This window comes from Oncorhynchus keta, chromosome 37, assembly GCF_023373465.1.
Source record: "Oncorhynchus keta strain PuntledgeMale-10-30-2019 chromosome 37, Oket_V2, whole genome shotgun sequence".
Taxonomy (NCBI): Eukaryota; Metazoa; Chordata; class Actinopteri; order Salmoniformes; family Salmonidae; genus Oncorhynchus; species Oncorhynchus keta.
In genome coordinates, this window is record NC_068457.1 from 16,847,249 (window position 1) to 16,865,025 (window position 17,777).

At 42.8% G+C, this 17,777-nt stretch overlaps 2 protein-coding genes across 8 annotated transcripts in view; both read right to left on the bottom strand.

The window, feature by feature from the left end:
- LOC118376579 (mitogen-activated protein kinase kinase kinase kinase 4-like) overlaps positions 1-7,933 on the bottom strand; it is a 57,744-nt gene extending 49,811 nt beyond the window's left edge. For 4 of the 7 annotated variants that reach the window (XM_052499275.1, XM_052499272.1, XM_052499271.1 and 1 more), the window contains exons 1-2: positions 6,964-7,512; positions 6,541-6,606 (exon numbers count right to left, since the gene is read on the bottom strand). In XM_052499275.1, coding sequence (XP_052355235.1) covers positions 6,541-6,606; positions 6,964-7,020 — 123 coding nt within the window. In that variant the 5' untranslated portion in view covers positions 7,021-7,512. Of the gene's footprint in view, positions 1-6,540; positions 6,607-6,963; positions 7,513-7,779 lie in introns of those variants that run through there. The other 3 variants (XM_052499268.1, XM_052499270.1, XM_052499273.1) reach the window with 3 other exon arrangements.
- A 1,610-nt stretch (positions 7,934-9,543) lies between these two features.
- LOC118376577 (LON peptidase N-terminal domain and RING finger protein 2-like) lies at positions 9,544-15,788 on the bottom strand. The gene is made up of 10 exons (XM_035763296.2): positions 14,793-15,788; positions 13,470-13,588; positions 13,244-13,366; positions 12,777-13,098; positions 12,485-12,590; positions 12,279-12,393; positions 12,026-12,147; positions 11,719-11,877; positions 10,542-10,854; positions 9,544-10,272 (listed from the first exon to the last, which is right to left on the bottom strand). Exons 1-10 carry the CDS (start codon positions 15,490-15,492, stop codon positions 10,072-10,074), a joined length of 2,280 nt encoding a protein of 759 aa, XP_035619189.1. The 5' UTR covers positions 15,493-15,788; the 3' UTR covers positions 9,544-10,071.
- Positions 15,789-17,777: the final 1,989 nt, after the last annotated feature.

Below are 17,777 nucleotides of genomic sequence, written 5' to 3' on the forward strand. Positions count from 1 at the left end.
GTTTTAAAATCAATACACAGAAGTATATTTTTTTTAAGCCTGCAGATTTAGTTCAAATAAATGCATGTTAGCAGGCAATATTAACTAGGAAAATTGTGTCACTTCTCCTGCGTTCAGTGCAAGCAGAGTCAGGGTATATGCAACAGTTTGAGCCACCTGGCTCGTAGCGAACTGTGTTTCTTCCTAACAAAAAAAGTAATTAATTTGCCAGAATTTTACATAATTATGACATGACATTGAAGGTTGTGCAATGTAACAGCAATATTTAGAGACTTAGGGTTGCCACCCGTTCGACAAAATACGTAATGGTTGCGTGTTTCACTGAAAGAATAAATGTTTTAGTTTCCGGATTTGACCATATTAAATCACCTAAGGCTCGTATTTATGTGTGTTATATTATAATTAAGTATATGATTTGATATTTGATAGAGCAGTCTGACTGAGTGGTGGTGGGCAGCAGGCTCGTAAGCATTCATTCAAACAGCACTTTCCTGCCTTTGCCAGCAGCTCTTCACAATGCTTGAAGCACAGCGCTGTTTATGACTTCAAGCCTATCAACTCCCGAGATTAGGCTGGCAATACTAAAGTGCCTATAAGAACATCCAATAGTCAAAGGTATACGAAATAAATGAGAGAGAAATAGTCGTCGCGTCATAATTCCAATAACTACAACTTAAAACTTCTTAACTGGGAATATTGAAGAACAGGGATTGAACCACCAGCTTTCATATGTTTTCATGTTCTGAGCAAGGAACTTGAACATTAACTTTTTTTTATTTATTTTTTTACATGGCACATATTGCACTTTTACTTTCTTCTCCAACACTGTTTTTGCATTATTTAAACCAAATTGAACATGTTTCATTATTTATTGGAGACTAAATTGATTTTATGTATTATATTAAGTTAAAATAAAAGGGTTCAATGTCCATTCAGTATTTTGGTAATTGTCATTAAATATATATATATATATATATAATTTGCTGATTAAATCGGTCGACCTCTACTTGAAACCTAAATTTTACTTCAAATAATAATAATAACAAGGCATGATTTACTTTGCTTCAATGTAGCCTAGCGAAATTTCTAACAAAATTGGAGGCACCTCATTTTTTTAGAAAGACTTCATGCCATTAACCATAATTTCGCTACTGTTCTATTGTTCTTCATATCAACTTTTTTTGTCCAGACGCCAAAAGCACAACTGTAGTTATATTAGCAAACAATCCTAGTGGTTGCTATTAGATTCCCCATATTTCGAAGGGAGTTATCACACAGTTTTGAGCGATAGTTTTAATCAGTAATATATAATAATATATGCCATTTAGCAGACGCTTTTATCCAAAGCGACTTACAGTCATGTGTGCATACATTCTACGTATGGGTGGTCCCGGGGATCGAACCCACTACCCTGGCGTTACAAGCGCCATGCTCTACCAACTGAGCTACAGAAGGACCAGTATTTGTTCCATTTGGTCCGGTTGGTTTCACATTGCCAAATGAACAGAAATGTACATTTTTTTTTAAAAGTTCTAAAAAAAAAATAAAAAAAACACTTCTCGGGGGAAGGGGACATCTACCCTTTTTCTTTCTACATGTCCTTGTTTTGTATGTCGTGTTTTGTATTATTTGTTTTGCACCCAGAACTCTGGGTCTTGTTGTTCCTGTATGCTCTTTTATGTTTAGGTAAGAATGGTATACCTGTCTTGAAAAAATGTGAAAGAATCTCCCAGCCTGGCAAGCCACCTTAAGGACATTGAAGAGATGGAGGTTGAGAGTCTGGTCTGGGGGGGGCCGTTAGGACACTGACGAGATGGGAGGTTGAGAGTCTGGTCGGTTGGGGGGGGTTACTATTAGTGTACTGACGAGATACACCATTCTTGTGTGTTTAATAAAAAATATTTGAAATATTCTCCATGCAAGTCATACGTTTATTGGACAAATATGCTGAGATTAAATCCATTTCTGAGTATCCTGATGCATCACTTGTGTCCAAATCTTCATATTACTTTTGTTTTGGTATTCCAACAACATGCGGGAGAAAACAGCGTAATGGCCACTCTGCTACCTGAATAGTCTATATTCAGCAGCCTAGATCCCCGGTACAGCCCTCATCTCCCCTAACCCGCTACTAACAATGTTCCAGAGATGTCAAGTTATGATGTCAAACAACCAATATTGCGTGACTCTGGTTCATTTTCTGCGTTTGGTCTGGACTGCGTTCTCACCTGCAGCGAACCACACCAACGTACTAATTGAAACAGACCGAAACCACCCTTTTAGAGCGAACCACCGTGCGTTGCTTAGTACCAATAGAGTTCACACCAGTCCAAACGAACCAAACGAACCAGTTTGGAAAAACCGCACCTAACCAATTTGGTGTGAACCCCCCCTAGTTTCTAACAGACGTTCATCTCTCACATATGGAATCGCTCACATTTTGGCAAAAGATGGAAAATTACGATTTAATAGCTGCTTCATTACTGGAATTGCATGTTCAATAATAGGCTATAAAGCCTTTTGACTGCGCGACGATGGGCTTGCTATTCTTGCATGTTTCCATTAAGCACTTAATGAAAAATGTCCGTTCCTTACGGTTTTGAAAAAATGTAACATTTGTTGGCCGGTTAATGAGGGTGGGTTAGTCGGTAGCAATTATTACCGAAATTTGCATCCCTTGTGAGCATATAACATTGTCATCTTCCCTTGACTGTCACACCCACACTGACAGTTTCAAGTCTTATCGGAGGTCATTCAGCTGGTTGGCCAAGACAATCTAAACCTGAGCTACCACTGAGTTTAAGGTCCAACCCTGGCACGAGCCCCAGACAACAATCACTGCCACCTTGCCTCTGCTGCTGCGATTGGCTGCAGGCATTTGAATCCAGAAGAGCCACATCGTGCCGCACGGGGCTGTGATATGGCATTTCAGCTCTTACAGAGTGCCTGCAATCCGCTTCTGTCAAAAGCTCCAAATGAAAAGGTCAGCCATTCAGTGAAGTACTGCATGTCACCTGGGCTAGCTGCATCAAACAGGCTGTGGCGACTGGTTCCGAGACAGTGTCACAAAAACATACCTACAAAACAACCGTTTGAAAACTAAAATATCAAACAGAAGGAAAGGGGACAGATGAGTTAGACTAAACATTTTTAAAAAGTATGCATTTCAAAACTAATTCAATGCAAGAAATTGTCCTGGGCCTTCTGAATAGAAGAAATAGACTGTGCTTGATTGTCTTATTGTGAGAGGTTTGAATGGGTGAAAAACTGCTTTGCAAAGAAGAAGAAAAGCCTCACAGAAAGAGATAGAAAGTTATATTTCTGGAACAGGGGTAGTTGATTATTCAGTATTTGAGACCCGACTAATAAACACATCCTTTCTGTGGGTCTGGTGGTGGTTCCCAAATAAAGCCAGACACACGGAGACAAAACCAGCTTTGTAATGAAGCTGCCTGGCCATGCAGGCTCTGTCTGGGGCCCAGGACAGCTGCTCTTCCTCCACCAGTTCCAGCTAGCACCCCTCATTCAGACCACACGTCTAACTGATAGGTTAACCTAAACATGTTACTGCACTGACCTATCATTGGTGTCAGGCAGCTGATGAGGTAGGGGGGAACAAGTACAAATACACACAAAAGTATGTGGACACCCCTTCAAATTAGTGGATTCGGGCATTTCAGCCACACCAGTTGCTGACAGGTGTATAAAATCAAGCACACTGCCATGCAATCTCAATAGACAAACATTGGCAGTAGAATGACCTTACTACAGAGATCAGTGACTTTCAACGTGGCACCGTCATAGGATGCCACCTTTCCAACAAGTCAGTTCGTCAAATATCTGCCCTGCTAGAGCTGCCGGGGTCAACTGTAAATGCTGTTATTGTGAAGTGGATATGTCAAAACGCAACAACGGCTTAGCCGCAAAGTGGTAGGCCACACAATCTCAGAAGGGGACCGCCTAGTGCTGAAGTGCGTAAAAACTGCTGGCCCTCAAGAGCATCATGAAATGGGTTTCCATGGCCAAGCAGCCACACACAAGCCTAAGATAACCATGCGCAATGGCGTAGGCTGGAGTGGTGTAAAGCTTGCCTCCATTGGACTCTGGAGCAGTGGAAACAATCTCTGGAATGACGAATCACGCTTCACCACCTGGCAGTCCGGACAAATCTGGGTTTGGTGGATGCCAGGAGAACGCTACCTGTAAAGTTTGGTGGAAGAGGAAAAACCGCCTGGTGGTGTTATTCATGGTTCGGTTAGGCCCTTCAGTTCCAGTGAAGGGAAATCTTAACACTACAGCACACAATGGCATTCTAGACAATTATGTGCTTCCAACTTTATGGCACCAGTTTGGGGGAGGCCCTTCCCCGTTTCAGCATGACAAATCGAGGTCCATACAGAAATGGTTTGTTGAAAGGTGTGGAAGAACATGACTGGCCTGCACAGAGCCCTGACCTCAACCCCACCGAACACCTTTGGGATGAATTGGAACGCCGACTGCAAGCCAGGCCTAATCGCCCAACATCAGTGCTCGACATCACTAATGTTCTTGTTGGTGAATGATTGCAAGTCCCCGCAGCAATGTTCCAACATTTGGTGGAAAGCCTTCCCAGAAGAGTGGAGGCAGTCATAGCAGCAAAAAGGGGACCAACTCCATATTAATGCCCATGATTTTGCAATGAGATGTTCAACGAGCAGGTGTCCACATACTTCTGGTCATGTAGTGTACATAACTGGGCTACATATTAGCCTAGGTTATAACGTGGAGTTCACAGTAGTCTCACTAGAGGAAGGGGAATAATTGATTGAAACAAACTGCTTTTATTTGGCATGACAATTATGTAGGTTAGAGGTTGGCATACAGTAAACCTCTGACATCCAATGGCTTTGTAACTGTCTGTTGTGAAAATGTACAGCAAACCAGAGCATGTAGACCTGTCTGCAGAATAGCATATGAGGACGTATGAATCAGGAACAAACTACAACCCTCTGGTTCTCCATCTTTCAAATCAGCACAGACAAGTTGGCTTTGCTTGGAATCATTAGACCAAGGGATGTCCTCCATTTTGCGTTACTAAACAGGCACATACACTATCCCCGTGCAGTGTGGTAGTGGCTCATGCTCTGCCTGACTATAAATGGCGAAAGATAGCATTTAATAACTCATAATATGAGCCTTTGATGTAAACATTTTAATGCCTATATGAGCCTTTGATGTAAAGGTTTTTACGCACTAATTCCAATCAACTCTGTAGTCTAACATTTGGTGAAATTTAGAAAGAGCAGTAAAGAGAATGAAAGTGAGTGACAAAAGCCTAAAAGTAAATAATTCTCTCCACATAGACCCATGAAGCCATCTGTTCATGGAAGGAAGACGTTTGCTAGAAAGTTTTCCATTACAAACGGGGTCACATGACCAAAAGAAAACAGCATTGGTCTTTAAAGCCCTCTGTTCCACAGGGTTGGATCAGCTGAATGCTTCTGCTTTTCCGTTTGAACATCCAGACTACCACTGTTGATTCTCCTCAGTCAGGAGTCCAGACTACCCTGTTCCTGAGAGCTAAGAGAATAGACACAGGCAGGAGGGACACCGCATCCCCCGTGAACCACCCTGCTTAACAGGCTTTCCAGTTGTTTTCAAGCTGCTCTGCTACAGTGTTGCTAGCCTGACTGTTTGAAAGAAGGGGTTAAACACAGGCCAGGCCTTCCAATGGACAGGAGGGTACAGGGAAGAGAGGCAGGTCACCAATGGTGGGTCAGACTCATCCTCAAAATCCAAGAGAAGGAACCCACTAAATTCTCCAAAAAGGTAAAGTTCAACAATTACTTTAAACAGTCACCATGATCATTTTCACAGAGAAACATGACACCAAGAAACAGATGGTTGAGAGAGGGGAAAAGGCCTGCTGTGTAACACATGATATTTTACTTAACCAAATTGTCTATGAAGCAAGGCCTAGTCTGGATCATCAGGCAGCAGTAGTCGATTCCCTTTCCCCCTCTCTCCGCAGCAGGATATGATGTAGGACATGTGCTGCACTTTAAAAACACTCATAGCAACACTGGTCTGCAAACCCAGTTGCCATTTACTTCTAAACCCATCTATAATATTAATGGAAAATAAGATATGTTTTTTTCTCCCCAATTTGGAAACAACAACTGAGTGTACAGGCCTAGCCCGGATAGAAGGTGAGAAACAGGGGAGCTTGGGCTAATGGAGTGGTGCATGGATTGGTGCGGTGCATATGTGGTGCATATTTCACCAAAGATGTTTTTACAAGCAATAATACACAGAGGGGCATCATCATTTTTACCAATCCAACCAGGGATTATAGGGGTGTAGTGACAGAAACATCCTGATGAGACATCTTGACATGAATCTCATCCATCACACAGGCATGAAATCTGGATCACTTCGATGTTCAATGCCAAAGCTGCATCAATGAATGTCACGTTAGCTACCTAGTGTCAGAAATAATTACCTAAGATTAGGCCACCGATGAATTAAATATATATACATATATATGATAGAGGAACAAACCTTGTATACTTGTCCATAGGTGCCATTTCCGACCACTTCCACCAATTCAAAAATCCCTGCTGGATCCTGAAACGAGTCAAAAATATATTTTTTTACACAACCATAATATCTTTTTGAAAATGCTTTTGAATAATTGTTGCAAAAATGGGACCTAGATTAACGCAGCTGTTGCGCCCTGATCTCCACAACCGTCAAAATGCATTTCGAACAAAGGAAAGCCAGGCAGCACGACAGCTTTCTCTCGATCCGAATAATAAATAAATAAGTCTCCCAGCAACGGTAACCCCGAAAATGTATCCATATTTTATTGGGTAAAAATGTTTGCTTTGTTTTATATAACGTTAACTCACTGTAGTGGAATAGATTACATCTGGGGGTAGTCTAATCTTTAAATAAAAGACACTGTTCTTGTCCACCACTCACCCGCAATGAAGCCAGGTCTATTTCGACCAGACTTTTAGCCGGAGAGTCGTTCGCCATCTTTTAAATATAAACAGATCCTTCCTTCGCGTTGTGGAATCTTTGACGTGGTATCATTTGCAGTGCTTCGTTGTAGAAAAATAACCCCTTGAGTATTCCTCTATGTGGTCCGCTACTGTTGTCGAGGACACTAGGCTACTCCATGTTGAGGTGGAAGCTCGGCCCTTCACTCGCTCAACTCCCTCTGCTCCTCCTCGCTCCCTGGCTAGTGAGAACCGCACAAACACAGGAAGCCGGTCGGGAATCAGAGGGGCAGGGGCCCTGATGCAATAACCGGGGAGTGGGTGATTATTCAGTCAAGAAATAGAGACACAAAACTATTCATCTTCTTCTCTGTCTCATCTAGTCAACGGCCCTTCAAAAAATAAGAATAACTTTTTTTTCATGTGAAACGAAGGATGTCTGTAAAGAATAGGTGCGAGAGAAAAGGCGAGGCAGGCCTCTAATCGCACAGAATCATGGACATGCGCACTTGAGCCATCGGTGTCAATATTCGTAATCATGGGTGTGGCAAGGGAACAATCGAACGAGGCTGAGCGGAATGTGCACTGAAACGTCATTATTTGCTATACTACCGCATTAGGTTACCTTCAATGAGAGTCGTCGTTCGGGCGCCATGTGCTGTCCGCCATAATAATAATAATAATAATTGTCTATATTTAGTTAATAGGAAATGTACACACTGCTGACGGTGTACTGTATTGGGTGAGTCTCGACCCCTCATGCTAAAGCAGAACTTCAGGGTGATATTTCCCCTACCTGCTTCCTTTGCTCACTTCCCTTTTTCGTCATTACTGATATGTATGCAGCCTGATCCTGTCTCAGTCAGTGGGCATCTGGCCAAAGTACCCCTGATGTTAGCCTCATATTCAGGCAACTTTCTATGGTTGCCCCCTGCTTCCTAACATCAACGTGGTAACTCACATATGGAGCCTGTTCTGTCCTACTATAGATCACGTGATCTGTGTGCATTCTATACAAAATGGCTAGCAACAATGTTCCTTGTGAAGGAGCCGGCCTTACCCCATGCACATCAAGGAGTTAAAATAATAACTGGACAGATAAAAATGGTCAGAATTCAATAAATATTTATTAGGCTATAAAACAGATGGTTCAAGAGACCATGCTGAAGGGTTATTAAAACAACAACAACAACCTTTCACACATCGCATATAGAATGTCTACCTCTGCATAGCATTATTTTCACACTGTTCAAACAGACCCCCTTTCAAGACACAAACCAATTAAGATCAGGTTTGGCCAATTAGTATGCGTGGCCAACACACTCAAATTGAGGAGAGAATTGACTGAGGATGAAGTTCATGGTAAATGTATAACTATATGGAATGGTTTTAATAATAAACATGTTGGGCCCAATTAACAAAGCCATACATTTAAAAAGGTACAAGTTAAGATTAATTGAACGCAATAAAATGCCATTTTCACATTCTTGTTACCAAAAATGTAGTGAGCAATTTCTGCAAATGTGTCTGGGACACAGGTTGGTGGCACCTTAACTGGGGAGGACGAGCTCGTGGTAATGGCTGGAACAAAATCAGTGAAACGGTATCAAATACCTCAAACACATGGTTTGAAGCCATTCCAGCCATTATTATGAGCTGTCCTCCCCTCAGCAGCCTCCACTGGTCTGGGCGAACGAAGGCGTGTGTTTATCGACAGGGTTTGGCTAATGAATCAATTGGGGGGAGACTCCAGATCATTCCAACATGGTGATGACAAAGCACAGAGGTGACTCATTGTCTACAAATACGTGTCGTTTCCGAGTTCTGACTTCATAGTATCCCAAATGACTCACCTGACTGCATCTCCTAGATCTGACTGTGTGAGTGAGATACAGTGTCACAGAAGCTTTTAATGTGGTGACCACAGAGTACACATGTCCTTACAATTTGCAAAATGGCATGTTTGTGCCTTTGCCCAGGCCTCTTGACAACCTCTGGTTGTGGGTGGAAAGAGACCCACTATGTGATTTTGGAATAGACTCATGTAGATAACTATGAAGGCGAGTGTCTATGCGTGCCTCACAACAGAACAGTGGAAAGAAACACCACTTGGCCTCATTATTACAGTACAGCACATCAAACTCATTCCAGAGTGCAGAGTGTCTGCAGCTTTTCGCTCCACCCTTCTACTTGATTGATGAATTAAGGTCACTAATAAGGAAGGAGCTCCCCTCACCTGGTTGTGTAGGTCTTAATTGCAGTCACTTGGCCCTCTGTAGAATGAGTTTGACACCCCTGCTGTACAGCATCCAAAGATTAACATTCCCTTAAGGGACTGCCACCCTGTGAATCTTTGGTGCTACTACAATGCCTGTTGTGCTGCTATTTTTCTCTTGCTTGCATCAAGCGCTCCCTCGTGCCATAATTACCAATATACAGTAGAACATATTATTCCAGTAAGGGATGGTGTGCATTATAATCTTAATTATGTCCCATAGAAAAATGCTACATTTCTGTACATGAAAATTGTTTTCACATGACAAATAGTAGGGAAAAAAAACATATTGCAAAAATAATTTAAGGCCTCTTGTACACAGGTCAACAATAAAACAAGATTAACCTAATGTACCACACATAAACATGACAAAACTGGACATAATGGAATTGACCCAAAGATATGTGTGCAAACATGACACTCATTTATGTGTTTTGGTTGGGTAGGGCTAGTCCATCGATCCTTTTTGTAAGACTCAAGTAGAAACCCATTCCTGAGATCATGAACAACACTGGTAAATCATTCCCACTGTTAGAGCTATTTGAGGCTAGAGCTTCTGAGTAAAATTTAGTTTCTCCCTTCTTCTCCAGGGTCCAGTTTTCCAAAAATGATCTGGATTTAGTCTATCGGATAGGATTAAATGCATAGAAATATAATTAATAGAACAGAAAAATAACTGACTTCAACGGGGACTCCTATTCTATTCATTATATTTATATGCATTTAATCCTAGCTGATAGGCGACATCCAGATTGTCAAAAGTTATCTAACTGGGCCTAGATTATTCTAAACTGATCCCCTCCAGGGGGGCCACTACAGTGATGATGCTGCTGCTGCTGAGGAAGATGGTCGCCGTGTTGGCGGGTGTTTGCGTGTGACGAGGCTAAGCACCCGGCGGGTGGTGCTGAGGCGCTCTCGGAGGGTGGTCATGGCCAGGATGCTTAGCTGGGCTCTCTTCTCCAGGGGCAGTACAGCCAGCAGCCACCAACACCATGCAGGACCACTGACACTCCCCTGAGAACACAGAGGCAGAGTGTGGTAGGGTTAGAGAAGATGGGACACAGAATTATTCCATATTACAATCAACAGTGTCTACTGCCAAATTGCCACTGTTTATTAGTTTAATAAGATTTTATAAAGGTGAATGCTTAGATGAGCAGATACTGGGATTTAGATTTAGCTGGGTGGATCTATAGGGTCCGAGTTATTCCTGACCAGGCAATGAAGCCAGGAAAAACTCGGAACCCTAGTTCTACTGTATGGATCTGCTGACTGTTTCTTACCTGTATGTCACAGTATTTTTCAGGCAGCTGTCCAAAGTGGCTGACGATCTGGTTCTTCATGTTGTCTTTGAGGGAGGTGAACCAGGTGCTGGCCTGCTCGTACACACAGTCATGCAGCTTCTGCAGCTCCGCCAGCTCCTCTCCCTCCACCTTCTGGTCCTCCAGGTGCTTTATCTTGGCTGTGTTGTAGCCGTCGCGGTGGCCGTGGCTCAGCACTCGGAAGCGGGACACTCCGACCGTGTCGACCACCAAGCGCCCGTCTGGTTGGAACTTCACGTCTTTCACCTCCAACATGCAACCGTAGTCTGCGAAGCTGTGGTGAGGGAAACGCAGGGTATACAAATGTAGGATCTAATTTTGAGCCAGTTTGCCACAGCAGAAAAATTATTCGGCAGCAACTGGAAATGGGAATTATTATGTGGATTATAATTCATGGACATTTTTGTAGGGGTTGATAAAAGTTTTTCGTTAGGGCAAATCAAGTCAAATTTACAAACTTTAGAAGCCTTTTTAAAACTCCAAATATACTACAAGTTTGCATTTCCTGCTGTGCAGGGAAATTCTCTGCAACAAAAGAGTGATCAAATTAAGATCCTATATCTGTATTAGCCATTTGCTCACAAGAATCTGTTGGAGTGAAAGTGTGGCAGTTAGGCAAGTGTAGTGGAGGTAGTTCACAGAGCTATGCCTGTGAGGATGAGTAACTATACCAGAAACCTGTTAGCACTCAGATAAAGTGTCCAGGGTAGGCTTTAGTTCAGTTGGCTAACATGGTCTTCAATTGAGTCGCAAACTTGGGTTTGCTACCCTTTTGGTTAAACTAGTGTCAAAGTGTTTTGATGGCTGTGTGGGCACAGGTTAAACTAGTGTCAAAGGGATTTGATGGCTGTGTGGGCACAGGTTAAACTAGTGTCAAAGTGATTTGATGGCTGTGTGGGCACAGGTTAAACTAGTGTCAAAGTGTTTTGATGGCTGTGTGGGCACAGGTTAAACTAGTGTCAAAGTGATTTGATGGCTGTGTGGGCACAGGTTAAACTAGTGTCAAAGTGATTTGATGGCTGTGTGGGCACAGGTTAAACTAGTGTCAAAGTGATTTGATGGCTGTGTGGGCACAGGTTAAACTAGTGTCAAAGTGATTTGATGGCTGTGTGGGCACAGGTGTAAAACCTCCACTCACCCTTTAATGTCGTCAGCGATGCACATTCCAAACTGCTTGGTTCCCGTCTCCATAGAGCGTCGGATCATCAGCCTATAACACGGCTCGAAGACTTGCAGGGGACAGGGGATTGTGGGAAATGCCATGGTGCAGATGAAGATGGGCACTTCCTGGGTCAAGCTGCAGAGAGAATAAAACGTGGGTTAAACCACTAAATATGATATTCTGCCCAAATAATATTGTATCATAATGATGGATTCTAAAACATTGTCAGACATTTTGTTTTGAGAAGGGGCTAGGGGCTGAAATGTGATGAGGCCTGACTCACTTTGATAGCTCTGCCATTTCTTCCTGGTGCACCTTGCTCCTCTCAGCCAGCTCCTCAGACAGGTAGCGCTGCAGCACCTCCTCCATCAGCAGGGTCTTATGGTACCCTCTAGTGGCCAGGTACTGAAATTACAACAGGTTCAATTCGATAACAAGGGAAATTTGGGTCATAACTACTTAACTCCTGTTGTCTTTCAGTGATAGGTATTAATTTCCAAAAGTAGTGAAGACTGGTCTGTGTGGTGACTATTTACCTCTGTAATGTTCTCTTTACACACGGGGCAGTTGGGGTTGTGGTCCAGACATCGCTCAAGACACTTCATGCAGAAGGTGTGTCCACAGGGGGTGGTGACTGGCTCGTAGAACAGCCTGGAGAAAACGCATGGGGGAGGGATGGTTTTAATAACTACGTAGGGAAAACTGGACCTACAGACAGGGTGTGTGTGTGTGTTTGATCTACCTCATACAAACAGAGCAGTCCATGTCAGAGCTATCCAGAAGCTGAGGGGGCACCTCTCTCCTCTCACTGCAACAAGCAGCAGGCATCTGGGATGAGCTTGACTCATCTGAACACAAGACTCAAACAAATACATTGACATTATATTATTGCTGAGGTTTCTATACGTTTCTAATGATTGCATTCACTCAACACAAAGATACTTTGCAAGATTTTTGTTCAGTAGTATTACTTTAAAATTCTACTTTTTGGCAACGATAAATAATTGCCGAATGGGAGGGGTTGGATTGGGTACCTTTTCTGGGGAGCTTGTGGGGTGCAGAGCCTTGGGGCTCGTCTGAGAACTTCCTCTTTAGGCCAGGGGGGAGAGGTAAGGCAGCCACGACAGAAGCTAGGGTCTTGGAGTCCTCACATGAGGATTTGGTCTCTGCCCCAGTGTCAGACACACTGTCTCTATGGCCAATAGGGGTTTGGCTCCATCTACGAGGGGTGGAATGGAGGGAGCCGAGGAGAAGGGAGGCTGGTTTGAGGTAGGGGGCGGGGCCTGTTTGGTGGGGGTGGGGTGATGACGTGGGGAGACCGTCCGTCTTGAACACAGAGAACATCTCACTCATCATCTACAGGGGGAAAGAGACATAAGACAGTGACTGGCAGTTATCGCAGTCAATCGGGCACACAAGTAGTTGTGTAACTGGTTTGGTGAACTAACTAATTCAATTGAATACAACTTCAATGCTATAGAAACACAGTGAAGTCGCTTAACTTTTGAGTTTCCAGCTTGACTGAGGTCCAGTCTGGCTTCAGAGCCAGACAGTAGAAGTATTCTTGCAGGGCCTCTTCATTATAACCGGCTTTGTTCAGAGCCAGGGCCTTCACGTAGTGAGCCTGAGAACACAAAACCCAAGTACCACAGCATCTTCAGGTTAACTTACACAAAAACATTTGGGTAAATGTGTTAATGTCAGGAAACAGTTGAGTGTTTCCTTACCTTGGGAGAGAGGGGCGTCAGTCGACACATGGCGTCTCCATCCTGTAGGGCCTGTCTGAAGTTGCTCATCTCCATATGCAGTTCTGCCCGTCGGCCCAGCAGCCTACACATATAGGGGGCTGTGAGGAGAGAACATGACACAAACATTAGCTAAGAGTCAGATTCAGCTTAAGTTATTCACATATCTCCAGCACCCTCCATTGCTCGTGTTCAGTACCTTAAAAACCAGTATAAAACCAGGCTGTATGGGTTTGAAGACAGTTAATTATTAGTTTGTCATTGATAAGTCATTACTTGCCAGCTTTACCTGTATTCATTACCCTTTCAAGGGGATTGTCAAAGGGTTGTTTTACCTACATATTCAACCTATAAACAGTTACGCAAATGATGACAAGCTGTATGTAGAGCAGAATATTATTTCAGAAGACCCAGGTCATATGGAACTAGTTCTGGGCTAGGTCATGAGTTGAAGATGTTCCACCATTCCTGCCCTTGGAACATTGCATACCTCTATCCTTTGACCTTGCGCGCTGAGGTCTACATTACTGTTGGGTAGAGATTAGAGAAGGAGTGTCACTTCCAGACGCCCTGTCATTCAATGCTGTGTGTGGGTCAAGACAAGAATGTCTGCCTGTGTCTAACACCACGATGCATTTGTCTATGCAACACCTGACTTATTTGGAAAGCCTACCATTGCTACCTATGCATGAAATAATAAAGTAGAAGCTACCTTCTGCCTACTCTGATCCCCAGACTAGAGTTCCCTCAAACTCCACAGGTATTTCTCGATAAACCAGGTCAGCCCATGATTCTTCTGGCTGTGCTATTATGACAAAAGTGCATTACTTTACTTACACAACTCATGCCTTAGCTGAACTTGTCATCATGGTGTGATGCTAATATATCCCAACCTCTATCCGGTATAGTTTGTGTTATGAACATGGCACATGTGGTAATGCACTTATCCCATAACCACTGTTTCCCCTCACCCAATCGCTACACTGGTGGCAGTGATAGGATTATACCTGCAGACTGGGGCTGTTCCCCTTCAATCAGTGATGTCAATAACATGGCTATGACCTTACGGGTTCACATAATGTATTACAAACCTATGCATTTCACTGACGTGGCTTACAGGCTTTTATTTCAATGTCCACAGAAAGATCATGTAAGCTTGTTTAACTGCAATGTTAGTTCTATGAATTGGAGTGGTTACATTTCTCCAACCCCATCCCTCAGCTTTTTACTAAAAGTGTCGCTGAATACGCTTAGTCTCAACTGCGGATTTTCCCTTTAATTAAATACGTTTTTATTTTACTCTACCTTTTTCAAGAGCGTTGTTGTATTTTTCAAGAGCGTTGATAAAGCCACGTTCGTTCCGCATTCTATCCCCTTCAAGCCAGCATCGTCTTGCTTCACTCTCTGCGCAAAACCATTTATCCAACAGGCCTCTGAGTACTACATTCACTTTAAAACAGATTGGTTTTAATTGTCTACTTGTTTCGTTCAGTTTGTAACGACATAATTCACATTCTTTGATACAGTCATCCTCAATGCATGGTTTGCAGAATGTATGGCCGCATTCCAAAGTTGTTGGCTCGATTAACAAGCACTTGCAAAGCCGACATGAGAACAGGTCCAACGAATGTTCATCCTCGGAAACCCCATCTGAGTCTGTGCATTCTTTTAGGCATTCTTTTACGCGTAAAGTGTGCGCAATACAGTCAACGAGAGACCCTAGTTCATTTGGTCGTAACCTGTCCAAATTGGCGGCGGTGCAGTATGATTCCAGAGCGTCCGCTACCCGCCCTGCCCGGCTGAGCGCGTCCGCTTTCAGGAGGCAGAGGCTCCGGTCCGGGTGTCGGAGGTCCGCCAACTGGGAGCTGTAGATCTCAGCAAGGAGGTTGAAGTCCCCAGCACCGAAGGCTTCCCGTGCAACTGACAGCATTTCTGGACTCAACCACGCAGCAGCAGTATTGTCGTGGATGAAATAATCCAAGTGGTTTTCCAAACGAACATCCATATCATTGAAGTCTATAACATCTGTGTAACAAACAAAAAAATGAATGAATTGGTCGATAAAGACAGACCGAGAATTGACTTCGTCCAATCACTGGTTGTTTTTTTAATGTGACCTGCTACACTGAAAGTTTGTATAACCTCCCGAATTAGGATACACGCGATTGGAATTCTAAATGCATATGGGGCTTCAAATTAATCAACGCATAATAAATAAATAAACCGTCAACCTAATTTTACTGTGACCTAGGTGAATGTGCTGCGTTTGGTAATGTCACGTGACTTCAAGGGAGCGCCCCCATTGGTGTGTTGTGTTTTTTTCCCCCTTGTGTTATATGGTTCGTTTTGTAACGGACAGGAGGTTGTGTAAGTGAACATTAATGATGTATGGAAAGGTCCGTTTCTTGAAGATTATGACATGGATACTTATAACTTATAACTAAGATAAAGTTCCTTTTTTTTCTAGAGCCGAGGCGTATAATGCAAAGGGTCTATATTCGTCCAAAGTAGCTAACACAGCCTTGATCAAGATTATTTTTTTAAATTATGTAAGCATTTTTTTATTACATTTTTTTAACATACACAAGAAATAGTGGGTCACTGAAAGATTATAGACTAAACATAATGGTTATTTATTTATCAGACGTCATTATTCATGAAAAAATAGATTTAGCTATTGATAGGCTAATGACAGTTACTGCGTTTGTCAAAGCTTAACTCAAATCAAATGTTATTGGTGACATGCACATATTTAGCATGTTATTGCAGCGAAATGCTTGTGTTCCTCGCTCCAACAGTGCAGCAGTATCCAACAATTCACACAAATCTAAAAGTAAAAGAACGGAATTCAAAAATATATAGATATTAGGACGAGCAATGTCGGAGTGGCATTGACTAGAATACAGTAGAGCACAGTATATAGATATGAAACGAGTAAAACAGTATGTCAACATTATTCAAGTGACCAGCGTTCCATTATTAAAGTTACCAGTGAGTCCTTGTCTATGTACAAGTTGCAGGGTTGAGGAACCGGGTGGTAGCCGGCTAGTTAAAGGGAAATCTATGTTAGAACACCAGTGTCTATATATTGGAGGCTGTTATGTTTTTTTTTGTTTTTTTTCATGAAACTTTTATTCATACTGGTTATTCTCTAAAAATAGATCTATTTAAGATGAGGATTACTTTATTGGTCCATTTACTATCTGAGCAAATGCAATTTTTTAGTTGTTGCATATCCCATTCTCCCCGAAAGACAAACACATACTTTTTTGCACTAAATCTTGCACTGACTATGCGCACGCACACTAGACTCTACCCACACACAAAACGTACTTATACTGAAAAACCAACACACACAGCATCCACACACATGCATACTGACGCCACACACCCCATTCACACTCACCACATACGCTGCTGCTACAGTCTTATCTGTCCCGTTGCCTAGGCACTTTACCCCTACCTATATGTACATAGCTACCTCAATTACCTCGTACCACTAAACATCGACTCGGTACTGGTACTCCCTGTATATAGCCATGTTACTTTTACTCGTTATTGTTATTCACTGTGTATTTATTCCTTGTGTCACTATTTATATATATAGGTATGTTTTTATCTTTATCTTAACTCTGCATTGCTGCATTGCGAGTTGGTCCAAGCATGCTTTGAGTACATGTCTTGGTAATCCGTCTGGCCCCCGAAGCTTTGTGAATATTGACCTGTTTAAAGGTCTTGCTCACATCGGCTATAGAGAGCGTGATCACACAGTCATCCGGAACAGCTGGTGCTCTCATGCATGCTTCAGTGTTGCTTGCCTGGAAGCGAGCATAAAAGGCATTTCGCCCGTCTGGTAGGCTCACTTCACTGGGCAGCTCGCGGCTGAGCGTCAGAGCCAGTGTAGTAGGATTCAGTCTTAGTCCTATATTGACCCTTTCCCTGTTTGATGGTTTGTCTGAAGGCATATCGGGATTTCTTATAAGTGGCCGGATTAGTGTTCCGCTCCTTGAAAGCGTCAGCTCTAGCCTTTAGCTCAGTGCAAATGTTGCCTGTAATCCATGGCTTCTGGTTAGGGAATGTACGTACGGTCACTGTGGGGACGACGTCGTTGATGCACTTATTGATGAAGCCGGTGACTGAGGTGGTATACTCCTCAATGCCATTGGATGATTTTTAAAACATTTATTTAACCTTTATTTAAATTGAATCCCTGAACATATTCCAGTCTGTGCTAGCAAAACAGTCCTGTAGCGTAGCATCCGCATCATTTTATTTTTTTATTTAACTAGG

Bases quoted from the DNA above. Each gene is read 5' to 3' on its own strand.
- LOC118376577 (XM_035763296.2), bottom strand. From the start codon at position 15,492: ATGGATGTTCGTTTGGAAAACCACTTGGATTATTTCATCCACGACAAT. The intron at 13,367-13,469 runs GTAAGGAAACAC...TTGTGTTCTCAG, and splicing joins TGACGCCCCTCTCTCCCAAG to GCTCACTACGTGAAGGCCCT. The intron at 12,148-12,278 runs GTAAATAGTCAC...TTGTAATTTCAG, and splicing joins GTAAAGAGAACATTACAGAG to TACCTGGCCACTAGAGGGTA.